The 22,205-nt window shown below is 54.6% G+C and overlaps 1 protein-coding gene across 1 annotated transcript in view; it reads left to right on the top strand.

Annotated features, from left to right (window-relative positions):
* The window catches only part of LOC103810140 (regulator of G-protein signaling 3-like), a gene marked incomplete at its 3' end in the record, with an annotated part of 61,544 nt that extends 39,810 nt beyond the window's left edge, over positions 1–21,734 (top strand). Inside the window, 2 exon segments of the mRNA XM_009083030.1 lie at positions 5,501–5,623; positions 21,102–21,734. Coding sequence (XP_009081278.1) covers positions 5,501–5,623; positions 21,102–21,734 — 756 coding nt within the window.
* Between the last annotated feature and the right edge of the window lie 471 nt (positions 21,735–22,205).

The following is a 22,205-nucleotide window of genomic DNA, read 5'->3' on the forward strand; positions in this document are numbered from 1 at the left end:
AGAACATGCCCCAAATTCCAGCTGCAGCTGAAATGTTCCCCTGGTCCAAACCAGTGCTGTCTTGGAAGATCCCTAGAGCCTGAGCACACGCAGGAGTGGCTCTGGAGTTGGTGGCCAGGCTGCTCCTCTGTGCACACAGACCCTGACCTTCATCTCCTCTGCCCTGTGGGTCAGATACTGTGGAATGACACCACCAGCAGATGCCCCAAGGTGGCATAGCCTGAAGTCTGGGGCCAGGGCAACTCCTGGGCAGTGCTAGCTCCCAGTTCAGGTCTCTTTGAGCAGAGCAGAGTGTGCTCCTGTCCCAGCTGGAGGAACAGATAAACAGGGACACTCTGCTTCCCTGCTTTTGTGCATCTTTACACAGCTCAACCTGAACCTGAGCTTTGAGATAACCACAAAATGTGCTTTTTGGAGCAAAGTTCATATTCCCCCCCCTCCCCCCAGCTCTAATTCTGGAGTCACATTTCCCAGATGCTGGTGAAAAGAAGAGTTGATATGGTGTGGTTACAGTACTGGAGAGCTTTAAAAAAGGCCCAGGATTGATTTCAGAGGGAACTGCTGTTCCCTGGGGCTGTCTGCACAGGCTGGGGCTCGCTGTCCATGGGGCTGTGCTGGAAGGAGAACAGGCAGCTCTGAGGCTGTGTTGGCAGTGGGTGGCTAAGCTTGGTGTTGCTGTCACTGGGGCTGCTCAGCTCTGAGCCCTCTTCCCTGAGAGAAGGGGTGTTTGCAGAAAGGGAAGGTGCTGGACCTGTTCTCTGTTTACCACAGTGGTGTTTGCAGCAGGAGCTCTGTGCCTGGCTCAGCTCAGGGCTGGGATTCCTGTGAAGGCTGTTTTCTGATGAGCCACTTAAGGATAACCTGGTGGCCTGTGAAAACAGACTGAGCCCTCTGTCCTTGCTGGCTGCTCCAAAGGGGATGGAAAAGGTTCTTTGGGCTGTTTGTTCCTCCTGGGGGCTTAGCATAGAATCCCAGAATGGTTTGGGTTGGAAGGACCTTAAAGCTCATTTGGTTCCATTCCCTGTCATGGGCAGGGACACCTTCCACTAGCCCAGGTTGCTCCAAGCCCCATCCAACCTGACCTGGAACACTTCCAGGCATCCACAACCTCTTTGGGCACTCTCCAAGCTGTGCCATGATGCAGTGCTCCCATGGCATTGCTTCTCCAGCTTCTCCCTCCTTAGCAGCAGCATCTCAGTGCAGCAGGGCCTGACCAGCCTGGGCTGAGCTGGGGCCACGGGTAGCTCTGCACTGCATGGCAGCAGGTCCACTTTGCTCCCCTTGGTGCCTGTCCTGTCTGTAGGACAATGAAAACCCGTTTGCTAAGGGCCAGCCCTTGGTGTCACAAGTAAAGATGGGTACATTGATCCTTCACCTTCATCTGCAGAGCTTCCCTGGCCCCAAAACAAGCCCCACAGCAAGGAATCATATAGAGATTGCTGCACCCTGGCAACAGCAGCTCCATGCACATCATCTGCTGGAGCATCCCTGACATCCTGTCACTTTTGGGTCATCCCAGCTGTAGGGTCTCTGCTGTTACTGCTAGTGTTTGATTTTTGGGCATCACCAGTCTGCTAGTGTTTGTTTTTTGGGCACCACCAGTGTGCCCAGCAGTCCAAAAACCACAGGAAGAGCTGTGGTTCTCCCCCAACCCCCCCAGCATGGGAGCAAAGAGAACTTTCTCATCAGACCTAGCTGTGTGGGGCATGAAGTAACCAGGCAGCAGTTGCCCATGTTTTGTGCACAGGATATTCCCAGGGCTGCCTGTTTCACTGGTGGAAGGTTTGCTCTGTGATTTAAAGCTATTGTAGTCTGGAGCCCATTTCCGAGGTACTTCCCCTCTGGGATCTCTGCTGGGTTTGGCCATGGACCAACACTCTGAATGTTTGAGACCAGAGCTGAGCTGTGAGCTCTGTCCCCAAACCACCCTGAAATAAACCATGCAGAGGAGAGGAGCCAGGGGGAAGGAGCAGAAGTGCATCCCCTCATCTGTGGGGGAACATCTACCCCAGGACATAGATTGCCCAGAGCAGCTGTTGCTGCCCCATCCCTGGAAGTGTTCCAGGCCAGGTTGGACAGGGCTTGGAGCAACCTGGGCTGGTGGAAGGCGTCCCTGCACATGGCAGGGGGTGGAATGAGGTGATCTTTAAGGTCCTTCCAACCCAAACCAGTCTGGGATTCTAGGACATGACCACCCCTGGGATATGTCTGCCAGCACAGCTGGGGAGATGAGTGGTGAGAGAACAGCCCTGGGCTTGGCTGGGCACTGAGCTCAGGGCACTGGAGGTGTCAGGCTGAGTCTAGCTTGTTGTTACTGTGATTTCTCAGCTCTGCAGTGCCATGCAGAGCCACATGTGTGTGCTGGGGCCTGCACAGAGGGGCATGTCTGCTGTGTGGGTGTGTAGGGTCTGGGAGTCCTTCCTGTGGTGTGTGCTGTTCTCTGGGAGCTCCTCAGCTGATCTGTGGGCTATGGAGCCAACAGTCCCTCTTTGGGTGGTGTCTGCTGGGCTATCCAGGAGCTCTGCTTGGCCAAACCTCTTGCCTCTCATCTCCCCATGCTCCTGAGTGCTATGGGACAAGATCTCAGCCTAGGAGAGCATCCACAGGGGTGAGTTGCTTTCGTGGAGCAAAAGAAACCTGTTCCTGGCTGTAACAGAGTCTTTTTGGGGTGGTGTTGGCTAGTCTGGATCCTTCTCTGCAATACATGCTCTGTGTTTTCCTCCTGTTCTACCATGTGGTGTGGGGTCTCCTACTGGTGCTGCCCTAGATCTGTGGGCTCACTGGCAGCCCCTGTGCCTGTGTGCACACGCCACCTGCAATAACATGTTTTTCCCAGCCCTGGGGTGAAGGCAGCAGAAGGCCACTGGCAGCTACTTCAGTCACTGGCTTTATCTGGTGGCAAACGCCCCCTTCACGCCATCTGCATCCTCCTTTCCCAGCACTGTGAGATTAAACCCTGTTTTCTCTTTTGTAAATATTGGCAGCCCCAACAGCAGCCTCCCTGAATGAAAACAATAGCAGGGAGACTGATTCCCAATGAACACAGAGCTGGGCAGCGTGTGCAGGGCACAGCACAGCCCTGTGCTCACTGACCCCTGTCCCAGCCTCCCTGTGTGTGGGCAGCTCAGTGTCCAGCATGGACTGGGCTCCAGGGACACAAGCCATGAGCTTTAGCCCTTGTAACACCCAGTCCCTCATCTGGCTGCACCCCAAAGTGCTTTGCCAGCAGGAGCCTGGGATTTGGAGGCAGCTGGGGGTGCTCAGCCCCTGTGGATTGGGCTGACACTTTCCTTGACCCAGTTTAAGATTATTTGGGGGAGCAGGTTGATGGAAGAGGGAGAAACAGAGCTCTTCTCTTGGGGAATGTGTTGGAGAGGTTAAATGTCACTATGCAGGAATAAAGTGCTGAGATCTCACTGCACAAGGATAGTAAAATACAGATTCGCTAAATGCAATTTTGGCTGTTCATGTCCCTCTTCAGCCTTGCCCGCAACACCCAGGACACACATTGGGGTGATTGCCTTTCATTCTGGACCAGAGGACAATCTCCTCTCCTGGCTTTAACATTCCCAGGTGACTGAGGCAGGGAGGAGGGAGGGAGAGGGGCACTTTGCTCTCCACAGCCAGCGTGGGCTGAGCAGCACTGTATGCTAAATTCAATCAAAGAAATGGACTGTAATTGAATCAGTGATGGGCTGCAGGGCAGGGGTAGGTGAGCTGTGTGTCTGTCACCAGCAAGGGGATATGAGATGTCCTTGGAATTGCTTTAAGCCTCACTCCTGGGGAATTGCAGGAGCTCAGTGGGGCTGGGAGTGTGCAGTAGTTACAGCATCAGCTCCTTGCAGCTGCCCTGATGGCTTTTAGGCTCTGCTGAGTTGTTGCTTCATTCACTTCTGGCCCCAAATGCAGGGCAGGGAAATGCCAGCCTGGGTTTCATTCCAGCAGATTGATAACTGTCCTCTCCTCTGGAAGCAGGAACAACTTGATACCTTCCTAGGGGTGAGTGGGTACCACAGTGGTGCAGCCTGGTGATCTGCTGGTGTGGGACTGGGAGAGACTGAGACATCTGGGATGGGAAAGGGCACTGCAATGCTCCAGGGATGCTCAGAGCATCACTGCCACCCAGGATCTGAGGGGTAAGAGGGAGCCCCACCACCCTGTGTCCCTGAATCCCAAACCTCTGCTCATTCTAATTGTGCTCAGGAGCCCTGAACAGGCATTTTCAGTGTTTCTAGTGTAGGAATAGGCGTGGTGATGTTCAGGCATAAGAAAGCTCTAACCTCTTTCCTGGAAGTCTTATTGGAGCTGCAAAGGACTGAACCAGAGCTCTCTTTTCCTGGAGGTGACGTGGGAGCTGGTTTATTTACCACTTTAGTAGGGATTTGGATTAAATGTGAATGAATTCACATCCAATGCAAACAGAGTTTAAATGGTGTGACTAAAGAGCATTTCCCCTTTTGGCTGTGTTGTGTCTCCAGAGTCACAAAGCTGCAGGTTCTTTAGTTCTTTCTGACCTTTCTGGGAAAAAACACACTCTTGGGGACCTGCCCTGCTGGAAGGAAATTCTAGGGGGAAAGGAAAGGCCTTTTTCATGCCCCTTAGTGGAAGACTTTTTTCTTTCTTTGCAGTCTGTCCTAAAGTTCTGCTTTCACTTTATTTCTTTTCCCATCTGGCAACAGAAGGAGATGATCCTTGGCTGTTTCTGGACCCTTTTTAAAGCAAAACCTGCAAAATCCCAGCAGGCAGCAGGTGTTACTAATGCTTAATTTTTAGCATGAGAGATAAGAGATAGTTGCAAGAGAATGGGTCAGAAAGTTACTTAAATGAGTGAGATTTGGCCCAAAGCAAACCTGTGCAAGAGGAACAGGTCTGTATCAGAGGATGTGTGCAGGGAAGGGGCTATGGCACAAGAGGAGGTGGGCTCAGCTGGGATGACTTCCCACCATTCCTATTAATTCCTTCCTCACTGCATGTTGCTCTCAGACAGTGCATGACCAGATCTGGAGCTTCATCCCCAAATTCACCCAGGAGCAGGATAAGGAAGCTGCTCTGGAGCTTCTCCCCAGCTCTGTCTCCCAGCCCCACCCAGCCCAAAGGCACTCGTTCTCATCAGTTCATGCTCTGGTGCCTCATTAATGTTTGCATACAGCAAAGAGCAATTTCCACCCACTGAATTAGCTTAATAGACACATTTCCAGTGTGGTGGCACAGGGTGCAGAACTGCTGGTGCTCTACCTGTGCTTGTACGGTTCTGCTCCTGCTCCTGCAAGCAAACTCAGCTCCTCCACCCCACTCAGCCTGGATCTCTGGGAGGAGATACCACTGGGAGCTGGTTTCATGGCTATTTCACTTTCTTGTGCCCAGAGCACAGGACAAGGGTTAGATTGTTAGACTTAGACTCATCTGCTGCAGCGTGTTGGAGCAAAAGAGTTTGCAAACAGTCAGGGCCTGCGACACACAGCTAATGACCTTCTCTCTGCCTGTGTTTCCTTTACGTCAGAAGTCAGAGTGCTTATTAAGTTTGGAGGCTTACTCCCAGGAGCAGAAGAAGAGGATCTGCTGGTGTCTGGCTGAGAACATCACCAAGCAGCAACATCCGGCAGCAGCTCCTACGGACAGCAAGGTAAGAGAGAGCTGAGGGAGCTGGAAAACTGTGCTCAGAGCGGCGTGGGGCTCTGCCTGTGTGTGGGGTTTGCTCTGGTGGTTCTCCTGCCAGGTGGGCTGTGCTGGAGGCTGTTTGTTTGCCAGGTGAGGAGTGAGTTTGTATTCAGGCACTGCCGTGTTTGCAGCTTCCTGCCCTGCTTGGGGAAGCAGTTAGTGCATTTGCATCCGTGGGCTGGAGCTGAGGATACTGTGAACAGGATGGGGCTGCCACCTCCCAGCATCTGTATTTGGACAGCTGAGGCTGTGCAACCTGGTGTCCAGCCTGCCCTGAGAGCTCAGCTCTGCGGCAGGGCTGAAAGCAGAGAGAGAGCTTCTCTGGGTGCTGATGAAAAGGCCGAGGTCACGGGAGCAGCAGTGCAGAGATTTGCCCCTTCCGTGCTCTTGGCTGGGCTCAGGCATTTGATCTGGACCTCCCAGATGGCCTCAAAGCACAGAGAGGTTGTTTGGCAAGTGCTGTTTTTCATACCTAGTGAGGCAGTCTCAGCACTTTTCCCACGCTGAAGAGGTTCAGCCTGGCCTGAGAGCACTGTCTGAGCAGCTGTGGCAGAGAAATGTGTGTGTGTAGGGGTCTGAAGCAGCTGGGCATGTCTGCCCTGTGTGGGTGTACTTGACACCCCCATTGCCTGGCGTTGGGGCTGGGGCTGTCACCGTGGAGCTGTTTGGGACAGTGGCTGGAGTCATCTCTTCCCCAGGGATGGGGTTTGGATTGCTGGTGAGTGACCCACTGTTCTGGGAGAGGAGATACACACTGTGCTGAGTGTTTCAAGCCCTTCAAGTGAGGCAGATGGAGAACTGAGGGGTAAAACCCCCTGGATGCCTCCCCTGGTGGTGGAGCAGCCCCTGCCCCATGGCACAGGCTGTCAGGCTGGCCCAGGGGCAGGTGGCTCACTCCCATCCCTGTGGGCACAGCGGGAGCTGTCGGGGGCCGAGTGACGTGGCTTTTGCTCTGCAGCCTCCCAAACTGGGTCAGTGCAAACATCTCCGCAGGAGACAGAGCCTCTGGATTCCTTTTCCTGCACGTTTCAGATGTACTAAAATAGCAACAGCACACAAAGCCTGAGAACCTCATTACCTCCAGCACTGCAAACGGCCCCAGGGAGCTGATTCACTGAGGTGACAAGGCTCGGCCATGCCTCTTGTTTTCCTGCGATGCATCTTGCTGGCATGACACTGTGCCCAGGCAGGGGGGCCCTGCTGGCTTGGCATGGAGGGATCCATGTGATGGGGCTGCTGCTGGGGGTTTGGCATGGCTCTCTGCTCAGCTGAGTGTGATCCAGCCATGGGCTGGGGTGAAGATGTGCAGTGACATGTTCCAATCTAAGCATCTCAGAGCCTAGAAGGGGCATCTTGGTGACTCTCCATCATGACATGTGCTCTGGGACTGTTTGGGTTTTCAGGTGATGGTGCTGTTTGCTCCCCCCCCCCCCCCCAAAAGGTAGGATGTGGGGCTGTGGCTCAGAGCAAAGCCCTGCAGTGTCTCCTCCCTGAGTTGTTCCAGGTGGCTACTGGACAGGGGAAAAAATACTCTAGAACACATCACAAGCCTTTCTAAGGCTTTTCTGTGCCTCAGTAGTCAAGAGAATGCTCCATGGAAAGCACTCCCAGCTTGTGATAAAGGGAGTTTGTCTTGGCTTGCTGAAGCTGATGGCAATCCCACTGGTGAGGTCCATGGCCAGGAGAGAGAAAAGGTACCTGTGAACAACTACTAGGCACTTAATTAAGTTCATAGCTCCATTTCCCATCCCAGCAAGGTGTAAAATGCTCAGGATGCAATGTTAAAGCCAACCTGATGTGAAATGCAAGAAGGAGCAGTGTGGGGAAGGAAGAGCAGCTCTGTGTGAGGCTGCAGCTCCCCAGGGGACAGGCAAGAGTGCTTGGAGTAGGGTGGGCACACAGGGCCAGGCTGTGGGCACACTGGGCAAGCTGCAGCTGGGGCTGTGACCAGGCTGCACCCCAGCTGGTCAGGCCAGACCTCTCCAGGGATGCCAGTGCAGTGGGAGGCAAGAGCTGGGAAAACCAGTTGCTTTTTGCAGGGGGGAACTGATCCATTAGCTTTGCTTACAAGTCATTTGATACTAGAGCTATTTCAGGAAAAAGAACAGTGTCTGTGCTCTGTGAACAGACCAATTAAGCTGGAAATATCAGCTTCAACAAGAATCTGATTTGCAAAGTCTTCATAACTGCTCCAGCTCATCCAGAGGCAGCTCATCTCGCTGTGGTCACAGCCTGGCCAAGGGGATGTGGGCTTTGCTGGGAGTGAAGGGCTGGCACAGCCTTGGTGCCAGGCAGAGATGTGCCATGTGCCAGCTGTGTGCTGGAGCTGGAGAAAGAGACACTGTCTGAGCAGAGAGCAGCTCCTCAGCAGCCTCTGTAGCTGCCACACCAGTGTGTGAGCTGGGAACAGCTCTCCCTTCAACCTGCTCAGAAATCAGACCCGTTTTGAACTTTGGGATGGTATCTCTTGTTCTTCAAGCCCTTCCCTGAGCTTTGCCTGGGTAAGGCAGCACTGAGGGCAGGAAGGTCTCTCTGGCTCAGGGATGTGGCACTGCAGAGCTGTCACTGCCTCTGGCAGTGTCTCCTGGGAGGATGGTGTCAAGCCTGGAGGATGATTCCTGTGTGTGGCCTATGTTGACACTGCTGCTTTCAGAGCAGCTGATTTTAGAGCAGAGCTGACAGCAGCTGGGAGACACAAGCACTTGGTGTGTGTAGCATCCACTTCTGGAGATGTAGGAAGACATGAGGGATATACCTGTGGTGTACAGCTCCCAATGGACTTTTCCTGCCAGAGTCAGTGCAGGAGGAGCTCCAGGGAGCTGTCGGTGCAGTCCAGCTCTCTATCCCTGGTGTCCAGGAGATGTGGTGGAAAGGGAGCTCCAGTGGCTTCTCTGCTGCCATTATAAGACTTAGCTGAACTTCCCTGAGTGGTGAACCTGCCCTGCCAGCTGCAGCAGGTCCCACAAGTTGTTCTGTGCCTATTTTCTCCATCTGCAAAGCCTCCCCAACTCCCATCCTCAGGTCCAGGTCTGCTCTGGCGTGCAGTTCCCTGCCCTGTGCCTGTGCTGAGCAAGCACCTGTAACACAGATCATAAAACACATCACCAGAGTGACCCAGCTTGGCAACAAACATCCCCAAAGTGGGGTGTGTGGAGCCTGGAGGTGGGCTGGGGCTGTAAGGAACCACAGTGTGATTCCAGGAGTGCAGCTTTATGTATTGAATTAGGGAGAAACCTCCCTGTGTTGGGTGATGACCATCTGCACACCCTTGGGCCTGGGTCTAGCCCATATTGCATTAGCATAACTGAAGAGAGGGCAAACTGCAGAGCTGGGGCAAGGGCAGGACAGAGAGGCTGAAGCTGCTCCAGCTGGTTTGTCTGCCAGGGAAAAGCTTCAGCAGCACAGTAACAGACCTGCTGCCACCACCTGATTCTCACTGCTTGTTTCTTTGTGTCTTCCACACTCAGAACGGCTGATTACTCTTCCCTTCTGCCTCCGTGACCTGAGATTACCTCGGAGACGCTCCCTGGCTGTGTCTGAGACATGCAGATTACCCCTAAGCTAAATAATTACGGACACTCGGTGGTGTGGACTTTGGGAGTCCGGGAGCTCCCCTGGTTTCCCGAGGGAGGTGGTGGATGCTCAGCACTTTCCAAAGCCTGGCTGCTGTCTCTGCCCCAGGGCTGCTGCTGGTGTGAGCAGGCATGGACTGATCCTGCGCCCTGGCCCTTCCTTGCAGCGCTGGCTCCGGTGCTGGGAATGAGCCGCCGGTGTGTGCGTGGCCGGGAGGGACCTGCCTGCCCCTTCCCGAGCTCAGGGAGGGCAGGGCTGTTTCTCTCACGATTTACAACGTGCTTGACAAGTGCGAGTAAAGGTGCTGTCAGCGAAGGCAAACAGTGTGTAATCGAGGGATGATTGAAGCCAGGGCCGCGCGGTGGGGCGGGAGGGACCTGTGGGGGGTGCAGGCTCTGCCCAGGCACCTGCAGCCTGGGGATGCTTCAGTGTGGGGCACCCCTAGGATCACAGAATCAGCAAGCTTGGAGGAGACCTCTAAGATCATCGAGTCCAACCATTAATCTGTCGTTGCTGGAACCCCTAAACCCTAAACCAGATCCTCCAGCACCAGATCCAGACACCTCTTAAACACCTCCAGGGATGGTGACTGCACCACCTCCCTCGGCAATATCTCAGTGCCTGAACACCCTCACAGGGAAAACATAGAGTCACAGAATCATAGCATCAACCGAGTTGGAAGAGATCATCGAGTCCAACCCTACCGTCCTTACTAGACCATGGCACTAAGTGCTGCATTTCTCCTAACATCTACTGTGACTCTCCCTTGTCTCAGTTCATGACCATTCTCTCTAGTCGTACTATCATAGTAGGTTAAGGGGTTGGAATGAAGCTTAGAGATCAGCCAGCCCCAACTGCCTGCCCTGGGCAGGGACACTTCCCATCAGACCAGGTTGCTCAAGGTTTTAGCCAACCTGGCTTTGAAAACCACCAGGCAGGCATGGCAGGAGAGACCATCCCCATCCCCCACCTCTCTCCAACCCTGTCAGGGAGTTGCAGAGAGTCAGGAGGTCACCCCTGAGCCTCTTCTCAAGGCTAACCAAGGCCAACTCCCTCAGCCCTTCCTCATGTGCTCTAGCCCTTTTCTGCCCTCGTTGCCCTTGGCTGGACTCGCTCCACCACCTCTCCTGTCCCATGCCCTGCCTCCTCCTCCTCACTTTGAACACCCCAGGCACCCATCCTGCTGTGCACCCATGTCCCTCTGCAGTCCCTCTTTGGTGGCACCTCAGCAACACCTGTTTGCTTTACACTGAGGCATCTCCCAGACCTTCCTTTGGCTGGTGAACATGTACACACTTGAGCTGGTGCAGTCAAGGGGCTATTGGCATTGGGGTGGCTGTGACAAGCACTTGGGGATGAAGTGCTTGTTACAAGGCTGGGGACAAATGGTGAGAATGTCTCTCTCTGACTCAGCAGCAGTGGAGTCAGAGTGTAATAGGTTGTTTGGTGGGGAAGGAGGGGAGGATTTTGTACTTTCTTACTTTGTTTTTGGCCCAAAGTATTTCCATTTTGGACTGGGAATCTGCTGCCAGTTCTGCTCCAGAGGGTCCTGCTCACCTGCTGCTGTGGGGCAGGACACAGCCAAGAGTGCAGGAAACCTGGATCGTCACCCGATCCGACTTTCCTTCCACAATGCCAACACAAGAGGCTGGGCAGGGCTGAGCACATCACAGCAGCCCCTGGAGGGCCAACCTGACACTGGCCACACACCCTCTCAGCACTTTGTGCTGTCAGGGTGCTCAAATGGGGGAGAAACCCTTGAGGTTGATTCTGCCCCAATAAGGGTTAAAGCAGGGCTTACAGCCAGGTCACAAAAGCAAAGCAAAGCAATGTGTTGTTCCATGCCAGAGAGCACAGCTCAGCTCTCACCCTGGGCTGGAAAAACCCAGTACTGAGGACAGCCAAAGGCTGCTCCAGTAACACTATGTTACTGGTCTGCTGGACCAGAACTGCTCTCCCACTGTGAGTCAGGCTTTGGTTCAGCTCTGTCCACTTAAATATCTGGAGGAAACTGCCCTGCCAGAGGTCCCTGCACAGAGCAAATGGAACCCTTGAATCCCTGGTGGCAGCCTTGATGCTCAATGTCACATGGATCTGCCCCTCAGCACCTGGCAGGCCAGGAGAAGGACAATGTGCTGGCTTGAATTCAGTGGGGACAGGGTTTGAAGAGGTAGCAGTGGGTGCAACAGAAGTAGATGCAGTTTGAGCTACCCCAGATCGATCCATCCTAAGCCGTATTCTTGCTGGGTTTGTGGCCCTCTTTCATGGGAACAGACCCCACAGACACCCAGGGGATTGAAGTCTGGGAAATGGGATGTTACAGCTCCCTGTGAGGCTTCAAATGTCCCCTTAGAAATTTAAAGACCCTCTTTATGCAGTAGCCTGTTAATGCCCCACAGTGTGGGTGAGCCTGGATGAGTGCTAAGGGGTCCTGGGGCTGATATTTCACCTTGTCATTCTCTCCTTACATAGAATCCCAGACCAGTTTGAGCTGGGAGAGACCTTAAAGCTTATCCAGTCTCACTCCTTGCCATGGGCAGAGACACCTTCTATTAGCCCAGGTTGCTCCAAGCCCTGTCCAACCTGGCCTTGAACACTTCCAGGGATGGAGGAGCAACAGCTGTTCTGGGCAACCTGTGGCAGTGTCTCAGCATCCTCACAGGGAAGAATTGATTCCCAATCTCTCATCTGTCCCTGCCCTCTGGCAGTGGGAAGCCATTCCCCTTTGTCCTGTCCCTCCTGGCCCTTGTCCCAAAGTTCCTCTGAAGCTTGCTTGGAGCCACCTTAGGCACTGAAGGGGCTCTAAGGTCTCCCTGGAGCCTTCTCTTCTCTAAGGTGAACAGTTGCACATCAGTTGCACATCACTTGTCTTCCAGCTCTAAATACAGGGACACATCCCAAAGCCCAGGGAGGCTGGAATGCACCTGGCTGCTCACATGGGCTGGATGGGATGCTGGGCTGGGTACTGAGCTGTTTATCATCCCCAGCACCAAGTCCTGGCTCTGAGATCTCCCTGTCCAGCCCTGCCAGCTCTTGGTGCCGACGCTGGGTACTGGGAAGGCACTGGGGGCTACCAGCCCATGCCTGCTTGCTCAGCCCCAGAGCCACTGGCTCCCAGTGCCCCAGGCTCGTGTGTGCAGGAGGGCCAGCGGGGCCGATGGAGCAGCTGAGAGCTGCAGCTCCTGCTCGATTTGAGTTTGCTTAGCTGCGCTCCCAGGCTCCCTCCGGCACACACCGGCTCCTGCTTCCCGTGTCCTCCCGGCGCATCCAGTGGCACCAGCGATCCCACATCCCCCCGAGCAGTTAGGCTACACTTCCATCACGGCCAGAGGCATTTTTAAACCCTGGAAGAGCTGTTTCTGAATCCCCGGAGGGGCTGTAAGAGGGAGAGTGCGGGCAGGAGCGGCGCCGGCAGCACGGGGGGGTGAGTGGTGTGAGATCATTTGCACGGGGTGGTCAAAAGGCACAGGCTAAGTGGTTTGAGCCAGCGCTGCTGTGATTTAATGAAGGTGCTGGGAGTGCTTTGGCGCAGTGCTGCTGGCTGGAGCTCCTCTCCTGTGCTCAAACAGCTCCTCTTTCGAGTGGTTGCTCCTTTTCTTTCCTTCCAGTGTGGTTGGGTGGACTGGGATGTCAAGTAACTCCTTGCAGACATTACTCAGCCTCTGATACCTTTGCAAAGCCAAAGGTTCTATTCCAAATGCCAGGGGGCTTTGGGTGGTGATGTCCAGAGTAGTGTGGGACTGGGAGGCACAGCTTCATCCTGCCCCCGTGGCAGTGCCTCTGTGAGGCTTGGTGTCCTGCCCTGTAATGAGCACCTTCCTCATGGAGCAGCAGGGCAAGGCTTGCCAGCACAACTGCAGGAGAGCTGTGTGGGGCTTTGGAGCCACCAGTGTTGGTTTTGGTGCCATTTGGGATTCCTCTGTCCTGTGTGTGGCTGCGGTCATGGCCCTGTTGGAGCCAGTCACAGCAGAGCTGCTCTGCCAGGTCCTCTCCTCTAGCTGGATGTTTCCTTCCAGCAATCTCTGCTGGCAGCAGGAACAGCTTCCAGACCCAGCCTCGTGGTCCTGTTGTAAGTGATGTTGGGATGAGTCCTTCCCAATTGCTCTCCAGTGGCTGAATGCATCATCTCATGCTCCAGCTGTCACCTCCCTCATCCTGCCCAGGGGACAATGCTCTGCCCCTGCTAACAGCACTGCAGAGAGATTCCCCTGCTGAGCAGCACCAATCCACCACGGCAGGGAAAGGAAAGGATGCTGAGGACTGTGGGCTGTGACAGGATCTGCTCCTTCCTCCCCCTTTTCCACCCCTCTGTTTTTTACTGCTGGGAATATTTATGACCCAGACATCCTCTTACCAGCTCCAGGTCCCACCGTGCTCAGAGTGCCTGGGTCGATGAGGCTGCAGGCAGTAGCTGGTGCTCGGCTGTATCACCACCATGATGGACACTGGTGGATGAAGGCAGGTTTGGATGGTGGCTGGTTCATTCCTGACTGAGAAGGGCCAGGAACCCCTGGGCTGGGGATTGCCTGAGTCTCAGGGGCAGCTGGGCACCCCCAGTGTGGTGCCATCCCATGTCTCACAGACAGCTAGGTGGCCTCAGGGAGGGATCAGGCACAAAACCCACCAAGCCCAGCTCCCTTCACCAGTGCAGGCAGGATAAGCTGCTGAGCTCAGCTGTGGGGGTGGCCGTGCCATGATGCTGCTGTCCATGGTGACATTGTGTCCAGTGAGACCAGGTGAGGGATCTTCTACATGTCCTGTACTACTGCAAAGCTGTGGCTACCTGTGAGGAAGAGGAGACAGCACATTTCCTCTGCTCCATCCCTGGAGCATCCATGAGGCTGCAGCTGACTGGGAGCCAGGGGACATGTGTGCCCAAAGTCAGTGCAGAGCTTGTCACTGTGGCAGTGAGGTGTCACCCATCAGTGAAGGTGGCCGTGGTGCAGATAACAACCAGCACATATCTGAGAGAGGCTGCACACACACACCTCACTGTGCCATAACACACTCTCTCCATAGCCAGCAGGACAGCTTGCCTGTCTTGGTCAATAAAGTCTAGGTTCTTTACTCAGATCAAATAAATAAAGGTCAATAAAGTGAAGGTTCTTGCCCCAGAGGTGTTTGGGCACTGAACAGCTCCCCAGGGCAGTGGGCACAGCCCCAAGGCTGACAGAGCTCCAGGAGTGTTTGGCCAATGCTCTCAGGCACAGGGTGCATTGTTGGGGTGTCCTGTGCAGGGACAGGAGTTGGACTGATGACCCTTGGGGGTCCCTTCCAGCTCGGTGATTCCCCCTCTGTGATTCTGTGCAATCCCAGGAGGAGGAACACTCAGCCAGGCAGTGCATGGGGTGTCATGAGAGGACACTGGCCCTCCCAGGAGAAGAGGAGGAGCAGATGGTCATGGACTGTCCCTTGGATGGACACCACACTCCCTCCTGCCTATTCTCCCCATCCCATTAGGGTGGAGCCGCTGGTAGGGGCTGCAGCGCAGAGGGCAAAGCATCCTGCTGCAGAGCATCTCCCACTTCAGAGCTCTCCCTTTTCCATAAGAATCAGCTGGGGAAACAAAACCACCAGCAAACTTGCAGCAGAGTTTCATTTAGCAGGAAGCGCTGGGCTCAGTCTGCAGCTCAGTGTCGCTCGGGGGCAGGACAGGGCAGGAGCAGGAGAGCGAACGCAGCGCTTTCAGGGTGATGCATGGCTCTTCCTCAAGGCACAGCAACCATCCGCTACCGGCAGGTAAAAATACCTCCAGGGAGTGCTGGCAGAGCCATAAATAGCACGAGGGGCACGAGGGAGCAGTGGCTGGGAGAGGCTGGGGCGGCTTCAGCTGCTGCTTGACATGGACATTAATAAGAGCAGAGGCAGAGCCCAGCGCTGCGCCAGTGCCTGCTGAGCCACCGCCGCGTGCACATGGCAGGGCTGGGGCTGCCACAGGGAGATGCCACTCGCTGGGGCCGTTCTGCTGGGATGCCACTGAGAGCCTGGATTTGGTAGGTCTTGCTTTTAAAGATTGCAGCTTGAGGCTGGGCACTTTGCTGGGCAGGATCTGGCCGCAGGGCAAGGAGGTGACACAGCGGTGTCGGAGCGGTGATGTCCTTGGAGATCAAAGGTATCTGCTCTGCTCCCTGTGCTGGTCTCTGCTCTCTCCTGGGGAACCTGTGGCTCCTGCCTGGTTCCTCTGCCACCAGGCTGGGCTTCAAGGGTGGTAGTGAGCATCCAGGAGGAGGGAAGGGGTATTTTTAGCAATGGGGACTTTGTGAGGTTCTGTTTCCAGTCTGGGCTGTGCCATGGGCACTGCAGTGTGCTCACAATGTGCCTTTCTGCTCCAGGACTTTTCCAGCCTTTTGGATACGCTCTGGGCGCTGGCACTGGGGATCAATTTCAGCCCTAACCCCTGAAATCAGAGCCATGTGCATGCTCATAGCCTCGGTGGGGATGGAGGGCACTGGGTGGGTTGGGGTGTGGAGCTGGGACTGCTGGGACAGCTGTGGTTTGGGCTGGCAGCTCAGGGCTGCAGCAGTAGCAAGTCCCTGGTGACTCCAGCTGCTTATCCATGTGGGGAGGGTTGGTCCCAGGGTGTTGGCTGACACCTTGAGCAGGTGGTTACACCGTGTTTGAGGGAGTAGAGTGGCTCTGGGAGTGGCATGGAGTGTAGGTGCTGCAGTGTCAGGGCTGGGCAATGCCCTGGGCAGAGCTCTGTGCACAGTGGTCCACTGGGGATGGCAGAGATGGGGGAATGGGATTACTGCAGGCTGCTGTCGCAGGATCATTCCTCTCTCCAGGAGGGTTTCTCCTGCCAGGGCTCTGAGGCAGCTCAAGCCCAGGGTTTTTAGGGTGGTATGAACATTACCTGCCCAGAACTCCCATCAGAAGTATATATCCACCCTCGCTGCCCTGCCCCAGGCTCTGTGGGTCCTGCTGTTTGGGTTTCTATACCCACTCTTGCTTATGCTGTTACACTAATTGCTGTCTATCAATTATTCATCAATGCAGTAATTGAGCAGGGAGTGGGTAGAAGACCTGGCTGTGCAGTGAGCCCTGGGCTGGCCCACAGAGCTGCTGTGGCTCAGGACAGCAAGTAGTGAAGCTGCTCAGGGGATGCTCCTTGTGAGCACTTTCAAAATGACTCCCATGAAGATTTTCTCAAGCTTTGGTAGTTCTGCTTTGCATTTCTGGCTTGGTTTTCTTCCCCTTAGCCCCATGTATGTTTTAGATACCATTCCCTGTAGCCATGTGCTTGCTTGGTTCTTAGTGGTCACTTGTTAAATCCCAAGGTGCTCATCAATGGTTGGGTGATGTTTCACAGTAAGAAGTTTCTGATCTGATGGATTTGGGCACAATTGTCCCATGCTAAGAACCAAAAACCATACTATTGTCCTTTTGCTTTAGGAAAAAAACTGCTTTGGAAAGGTTGGTGTTTCTGTGGGTGGTGTAGGTGCTGTTTTCCATGCAATTTGTCTGCTGTGAGGAGGGATCTTACCTCCAGCACTGTAGTAACAAAGCTGGCTGCATCTCTCCCAAAATACCCCTGGAGAGGGAGTTGGTCTCATTCCCATGGAGAAACATGCTTTTGGGGACTGGTGAAGCACCTTTGATCTTCACCTGAAGGGCAGCAGGAGCCAGAGAGGTCCCATGGGACACATGGAGGATGCAGCTGCCATGGTGTGGGGACAGCCCATGAGATTGGCTCTTTCAGCACTGTCTCAGGAGGTCCATTCACTCCTCTCAGGGTGTGAGTGCAGTCAGAGCAGCATGGCCTTTGTTCTCCTGCTCACATCATCTGTTACCTGCAGAAATTTCCCTGCTTTTCCCAATCCCTGCTTTTGACTGAAGAGCTGCCTGGGTGCAGGGCACCTCTGTGAGATGTATTTAGCCTCTTCTTCCTCAGTATTACCACCAAAGAAAGAGCAAATCTGAGCATCCCCATCAGCAGCCAGGAAAGTCTGAATTAAATGCCCCTATGTCCAGCTGCTACTTGACCTATGGTAGCTCCATGACTATGAGGAGCAGAGGCTTTGAGACAAGAAGCTGAGAGCCTCAGAATTTCCCTGATCTCCCCAAGCTGGAGATTTAAGGGAATGCCTCATGCCACAGCACTTGTGGCAGCACCAGGGGAAGGGCAGGGCAGGGCAGTCCCCATAGCTGGTGTTTTCCCAGCTGGAAGTTCCAGGTGGGGCCCACCAGAAGGGCCATGTTGGAGAAGTCCAGGCTGTGCTGACAAACCCATGTCTGGTTGTTGAAATTTGCTCTGCTGGAGAGCTAGAACAGTCCTAGGTGTGAGCAGCAACTCAAAAAACCTGCTTGAATTGCAGGCCAAGGAGCAGAGGGTTTGCAGTGCTTCTCCTGTCTTGGTTTCAAGGAGATTTGAGAACAACTTGAAAAACATAACTTTTTGAGACAGTGAGTGATCCTTGAAGGCAAAGAGCCCAGAAGGAGGTTATAGGTGCAGGGTTTGAGGATGTTGGGGCAGGCAGGGCAGTGTTGGTGTTTTTTGGGGTGTGTTGAGCTTGTTCAATAGAGAGATCAGTATTAGGGACACCATTGCTGTTGCTCTGATCTCAGACCTATCATCCTCCTTCCCTAGAATTACCCCAGATAGCCATCCTGGGGCTTGGAGATAGCTCTTTCTTCTGCTTTCTCTTCCCCTTCTTGGGACAAGCTGCCTTGGTCACTTAGAAACTGAAACAGTGAAGTGTGAGGTTCTCCATGGAGGATGTAGTAAAGTCCTTTGGCACCTTGACCTGCCCAGCTCAGGACAGGGAAACCCAGATGCTGGGAATGGGAAGAGCAGCATGTTGAGTGCAGGGATGCTGAGGAGGGGAAGAGGCAGGTGCTGAGAAGAGGGAAACCTGCATATTGAGGACAGGGACACCCAGATGTTGATGGCAGAGACACCCAGATGTTCAGAGCAGTGAGACCAAGACACTGAGAATGGAGAAATCCAGATGTTGACTGCTGGCTGCTGAGCTACTGCTGCTGCAGTGAGAACGTGGGATGTTTTGGATGAGTCTGTGAGGTGGAAGGACAGCACCTACCTGCTCAGACAGCATCCACACTGCATCCAACTGCTGCCTCCTTCAGCAGCCCCTTGGCCATGATGATGGTGAGAAGGTGTCAGTGCCCTTTAGGTACTGGAAAAGCTGCTCAAAGGCTCCAGGGAGACCTTAGAGACCCTAAAGGGGCTCTAAGAGAGCTGTAGAGGGACTTTGGACAAGGGCCTGGAGGGACAGGACACAGGGAATGGCTTCCCACTGCCAGAGGGCAGGGCTAGGTGGGATATTGGGAAGGAATTCTTCCCTGTGAGGTGCTGAGGCATTGGCACAGGTGCCCAGAGAGTCTGTGGTTGCTCCATCCCTGGAAGTGTCCCAGGCCAGGTTGGATGGGGCTTGGAGCAACCTGGGCTAGTGGAAGGTGTCCTTGCTCATGGCAGGGGGTGGGACTGGATGAGCTTTAAGATCCTTCCAACCCAGACCAGTGTGTGACTATGAAAGGTGGTCACAGCCCTGTCCTGGATGTCCTAAATCAGCTCTGGGCAGCAAGGTGACCCTTGGCTTTGTGCTGATGAAGCCCATGGTGCCTCCAGCCAGGACCAGGCTTGTTGGCTGTCCACAATGGCATTACTGCTGCTTCCTTCCCTGTCTCACCACCACCAGCTGATGTTGAGCAGAGCTCATGGCCCTCACTGCACAGACAGGATTTCACAGCCCTGGTGATGCTCTCAGCCTGTGATGGAACCACCAGTCAGTGGTGAGGCTCCTGCTCATCCCCTCCATGCCAGAGAAGAGCAGCAGAGTCTCTGATTGAATTAGCACAGGGATTTAATTCAATCCCCAAATGGCTCTCATTTTAAAGGAGTCTGTTCATTTCCTTCTAGGCCCTTATCTGATGTGGGCAACCAGCAATATGAGGCAGAAGGACTGGTCAGATAGGCAGCTGTTGGGGGCAGGGAGGGCTTTGTGGGGAGAGACTTGAGGGCCGTGTGGGTTTTATACGCTAATTATTCCTTGAAATAATGATGACAGTGATTGCAAGACAAATAAACAGCAGCATTAAAGCACACACTGATGCAAACATCATCCTTGCACAGCAAGGCTGGAAACATTCCAGATTCCCTTTTGACAAGGTGATTTTATTTTGTGATTCCCTTTTTACAAGGAATTACTGTGTGGTGAGTGAAACAGCCCCAAGGATGGGAACATCCACCTTGTGCATCCCATCAAATCCAGCTGTTTCAGGGATGGGGCAGATGTTGCAGGTGGGGCTAAGGACATGATGGGCTCTGAAGTTTAGTTTTCAGACTCACTGGGGGAGTCCAAGTGATACTGAATGGGATAGAGCAGTTGCTCTCCATGCTGCAGGTGTAACTGGGACCCTTTAGGTGTGATAACAAAGGACAAGGCACAGTGGAACAGGTGTGAGTTCCTCTGTGAGCTGCTGTGGCACTGACCTTGAGCATCTTTTTGGACACCCAGACAGTTTTGACCCTTTGAGCTCTTTGACCATGAGCTCAGAGGGGTTCCTGCAGGTGCTGCCAGGTGCTGTGTGGTCTCTGCACTGTTCCCTCTGTGCAGAGTGACACACACCTCTGGGCTGTTTCCTTGGTGTAACTGTAGCTTTTGCAGCCCAACATCTGCACACAGCTGCCTGGGAGATCCAAAGGTGGGTCATCATCCCCAGGCCAGGGGGTGTTTAGCAGCAGGCTGGCTGGCCCAGGGGATGGCTTGCAGGGGCTGCTGTCATGAGCTGGGACCCCCACAGGAATACAACCTCTGTCCACTCCATGGGTGCCTCTTCCCAATGGGATGTGAGGCTGGATGGGTTGATTCCCAGGGCTGCTGCTCTGTTTGAAGCTGAAGTCAACCTAATTTATACAGAGCTTTGTTAACTCCAGCATTCTGGTTGCCATTGGGCTTGTGAAAATGTTTGGATCTCAGCTAGGGATACAGTGACTTCTTTTCTGGGTGACTTGTACCTTGGGGTGGTCCTGTGGAATAGCCTCTGCCCCAGCCCTGCAGGATCTGTGTAGGTGGGAATTACTTACCAGAGGGAGGATTTTTCTCTCCTTTGGCCTTTGTCCCCTGCTGAGTTGGTTTTGCCCCTCTGGCTTAGACAGAATAACCACACAGAACTCATCCCAGGCTCCTGCTGCTCACAAAACAAACCTTGGAAGTTTTTTCCCTTAGGCTACTTCTGGCTTTTCCCTTTGCAAGGGCACAGCTTGCTCAGGCCCTTCCCAGCTGGAAAAACCACGCTGAAGGTTTTGAAGCCAGCAGGAGCTGCCATGGGGTGCCCCAGAGCCATGGGCTGAGCCAGGCTGAGCTTGGGCAATCCAGATGGGCAGAGTCTGGTGCTTCCCTTTGGCATTTAGTAAGGTGGTGCAGGAGGGGCTGGAGCTGCCAGATGAGAGCTGCTGGATTTCTCTGCTGCACTTGGGGAAGATCCCTGCAGGGCTGAGCCCCACCAGCAGCTCCCGGGGGACATGGTGAGGATGATGTTACTGGCTCTGCCTCTGCAGCTGAAGCTGAGCCTGGCTGGTGCCTCCACCATCAGAACCCCAGGGTTCCTCCAAACCCCTCAGCGCTGCTGGGTGCTGGAGCAAGGAGCTGAGTGGCCCCATCCCACTCCTTCCAGGTGGGGGAACCCAGTGCTCCAGTGATCAGGAGCAGAACTGGGTGCTGAGGGAATGGTGGGTGACTTGCCATCACCTAGGAACATGGGAAAGATCCCACTGGATCATGTTTGGATTGTACAAAGTGGTGCCAGCCTTGTAGTTGGGGTGTTAGGTGTGGAAAGGCTCCCCAGGAAGGTGGCCAGAAAGATGTGGGGTGCTTCTGCCTTCATCCTTTCCTATCTTCTCTCGTGGGCAGATGCTGGAGACAGACGCTGAGAAACCAGGCCAGATGCACTCGGAGGACGGGAAGGCAACAGCGGGTGATGCTCCTCCAGCTGCTGAGGCACCAGCCCCAGCCAAGGCCTGGGATGCTCTGGGAGCCACCCAAGGTCCTCTCCTGGAGGAAAAGCAGCCAGTGGCCACCACAAAGGGAGAGGAGCAGCCCAGCTCTCTGTCAACCTTCGTCATCCCCGAGCTGCGGCTCGACAGCACCTTCAGCCAGAGCGCGGCAGGTGGGGCAGGCAGCACCACGGATGGAGAGGACGAGGATGAAGAGGAAGATGAGGATGAGGAGGATGAGGACAGTGATGAGCAGTACTTGGAGAGGAATGAGATGAAGCGCAGCAGCATGATCGAGACCTCTGGCTGTCAGCCCGTGTACACGCTGAGCGTGCAGAGCTCCCTGCGGCGCCGCACGCACAGCGAGGGCAGCCTGCTGCAGGAGGCCAAGAGCCACTGCTTCACCTCTGACACCACCCTCAACTGCTTGGACAACCACGACACCACGGGCCACTGGGCCCTGCCTTCCCCCAGGACCCTCAAGAAAGAGCTTATCAAAAATGGAGGCTCCATCCATCAGCTCACGCTGCTGTTCTCGGGCCACAGGAAGGTATGGGAGCTGGTGGCTCTGGCTTGGATGTGGTGGTGGTGGAGCTCCTGGGGTGGAGGTGTCCTGGCATGTGGTCCCTATCTCCATGCCCATGGCAAAAGCTAGTGTCTGAGGGGTCATAAATATCCTTGCCACTGGAGCTAGTGTCTGAGTGGCCAGGAAGGTCCCTGCCCCTGGAGCTAGTGGAGAGGCCAGAAAGGACCCTGCCACTGGGGATAGTGGAGGGGCCAGGAAGGTCACTGCCACTGGCAGGCAGCTCTGGGAGATGCTTAGCACCCAGGGCATGTCACCCAGAGCCAGCATGGGGTGTGGGTGGGTGTCTCTCACCAATGCTTCCAGATCCTGCAGGGTCCCAAATCCTGGGGAGGTAATGTCTGCTGAGACTTGTGGAGGCAGAGGTGCACCTGGGTGTCTGCACTGGGTGGGGACAGGCAAAAGGCTTCAGAGAGCCTGTGGTGGCAGGCCCCAGTG

The sequence above is a fragment of the Acanthisitta chloris genome, unplaced genomic scaffold, assembly GCF_000695815.1.
Source record: "Acanthisitta chloris isolate BGI_N310 unplaced genomic scaffold, ASM69581v1 scaffold16579, whole genome shotgun sequence".
Lineage (NCBI taxonomy): Eukaryota > Metazoa > Chordata > Aves > Passeriformes > Acanthisittidae > Acanthisitta > Acanthisitta chloris.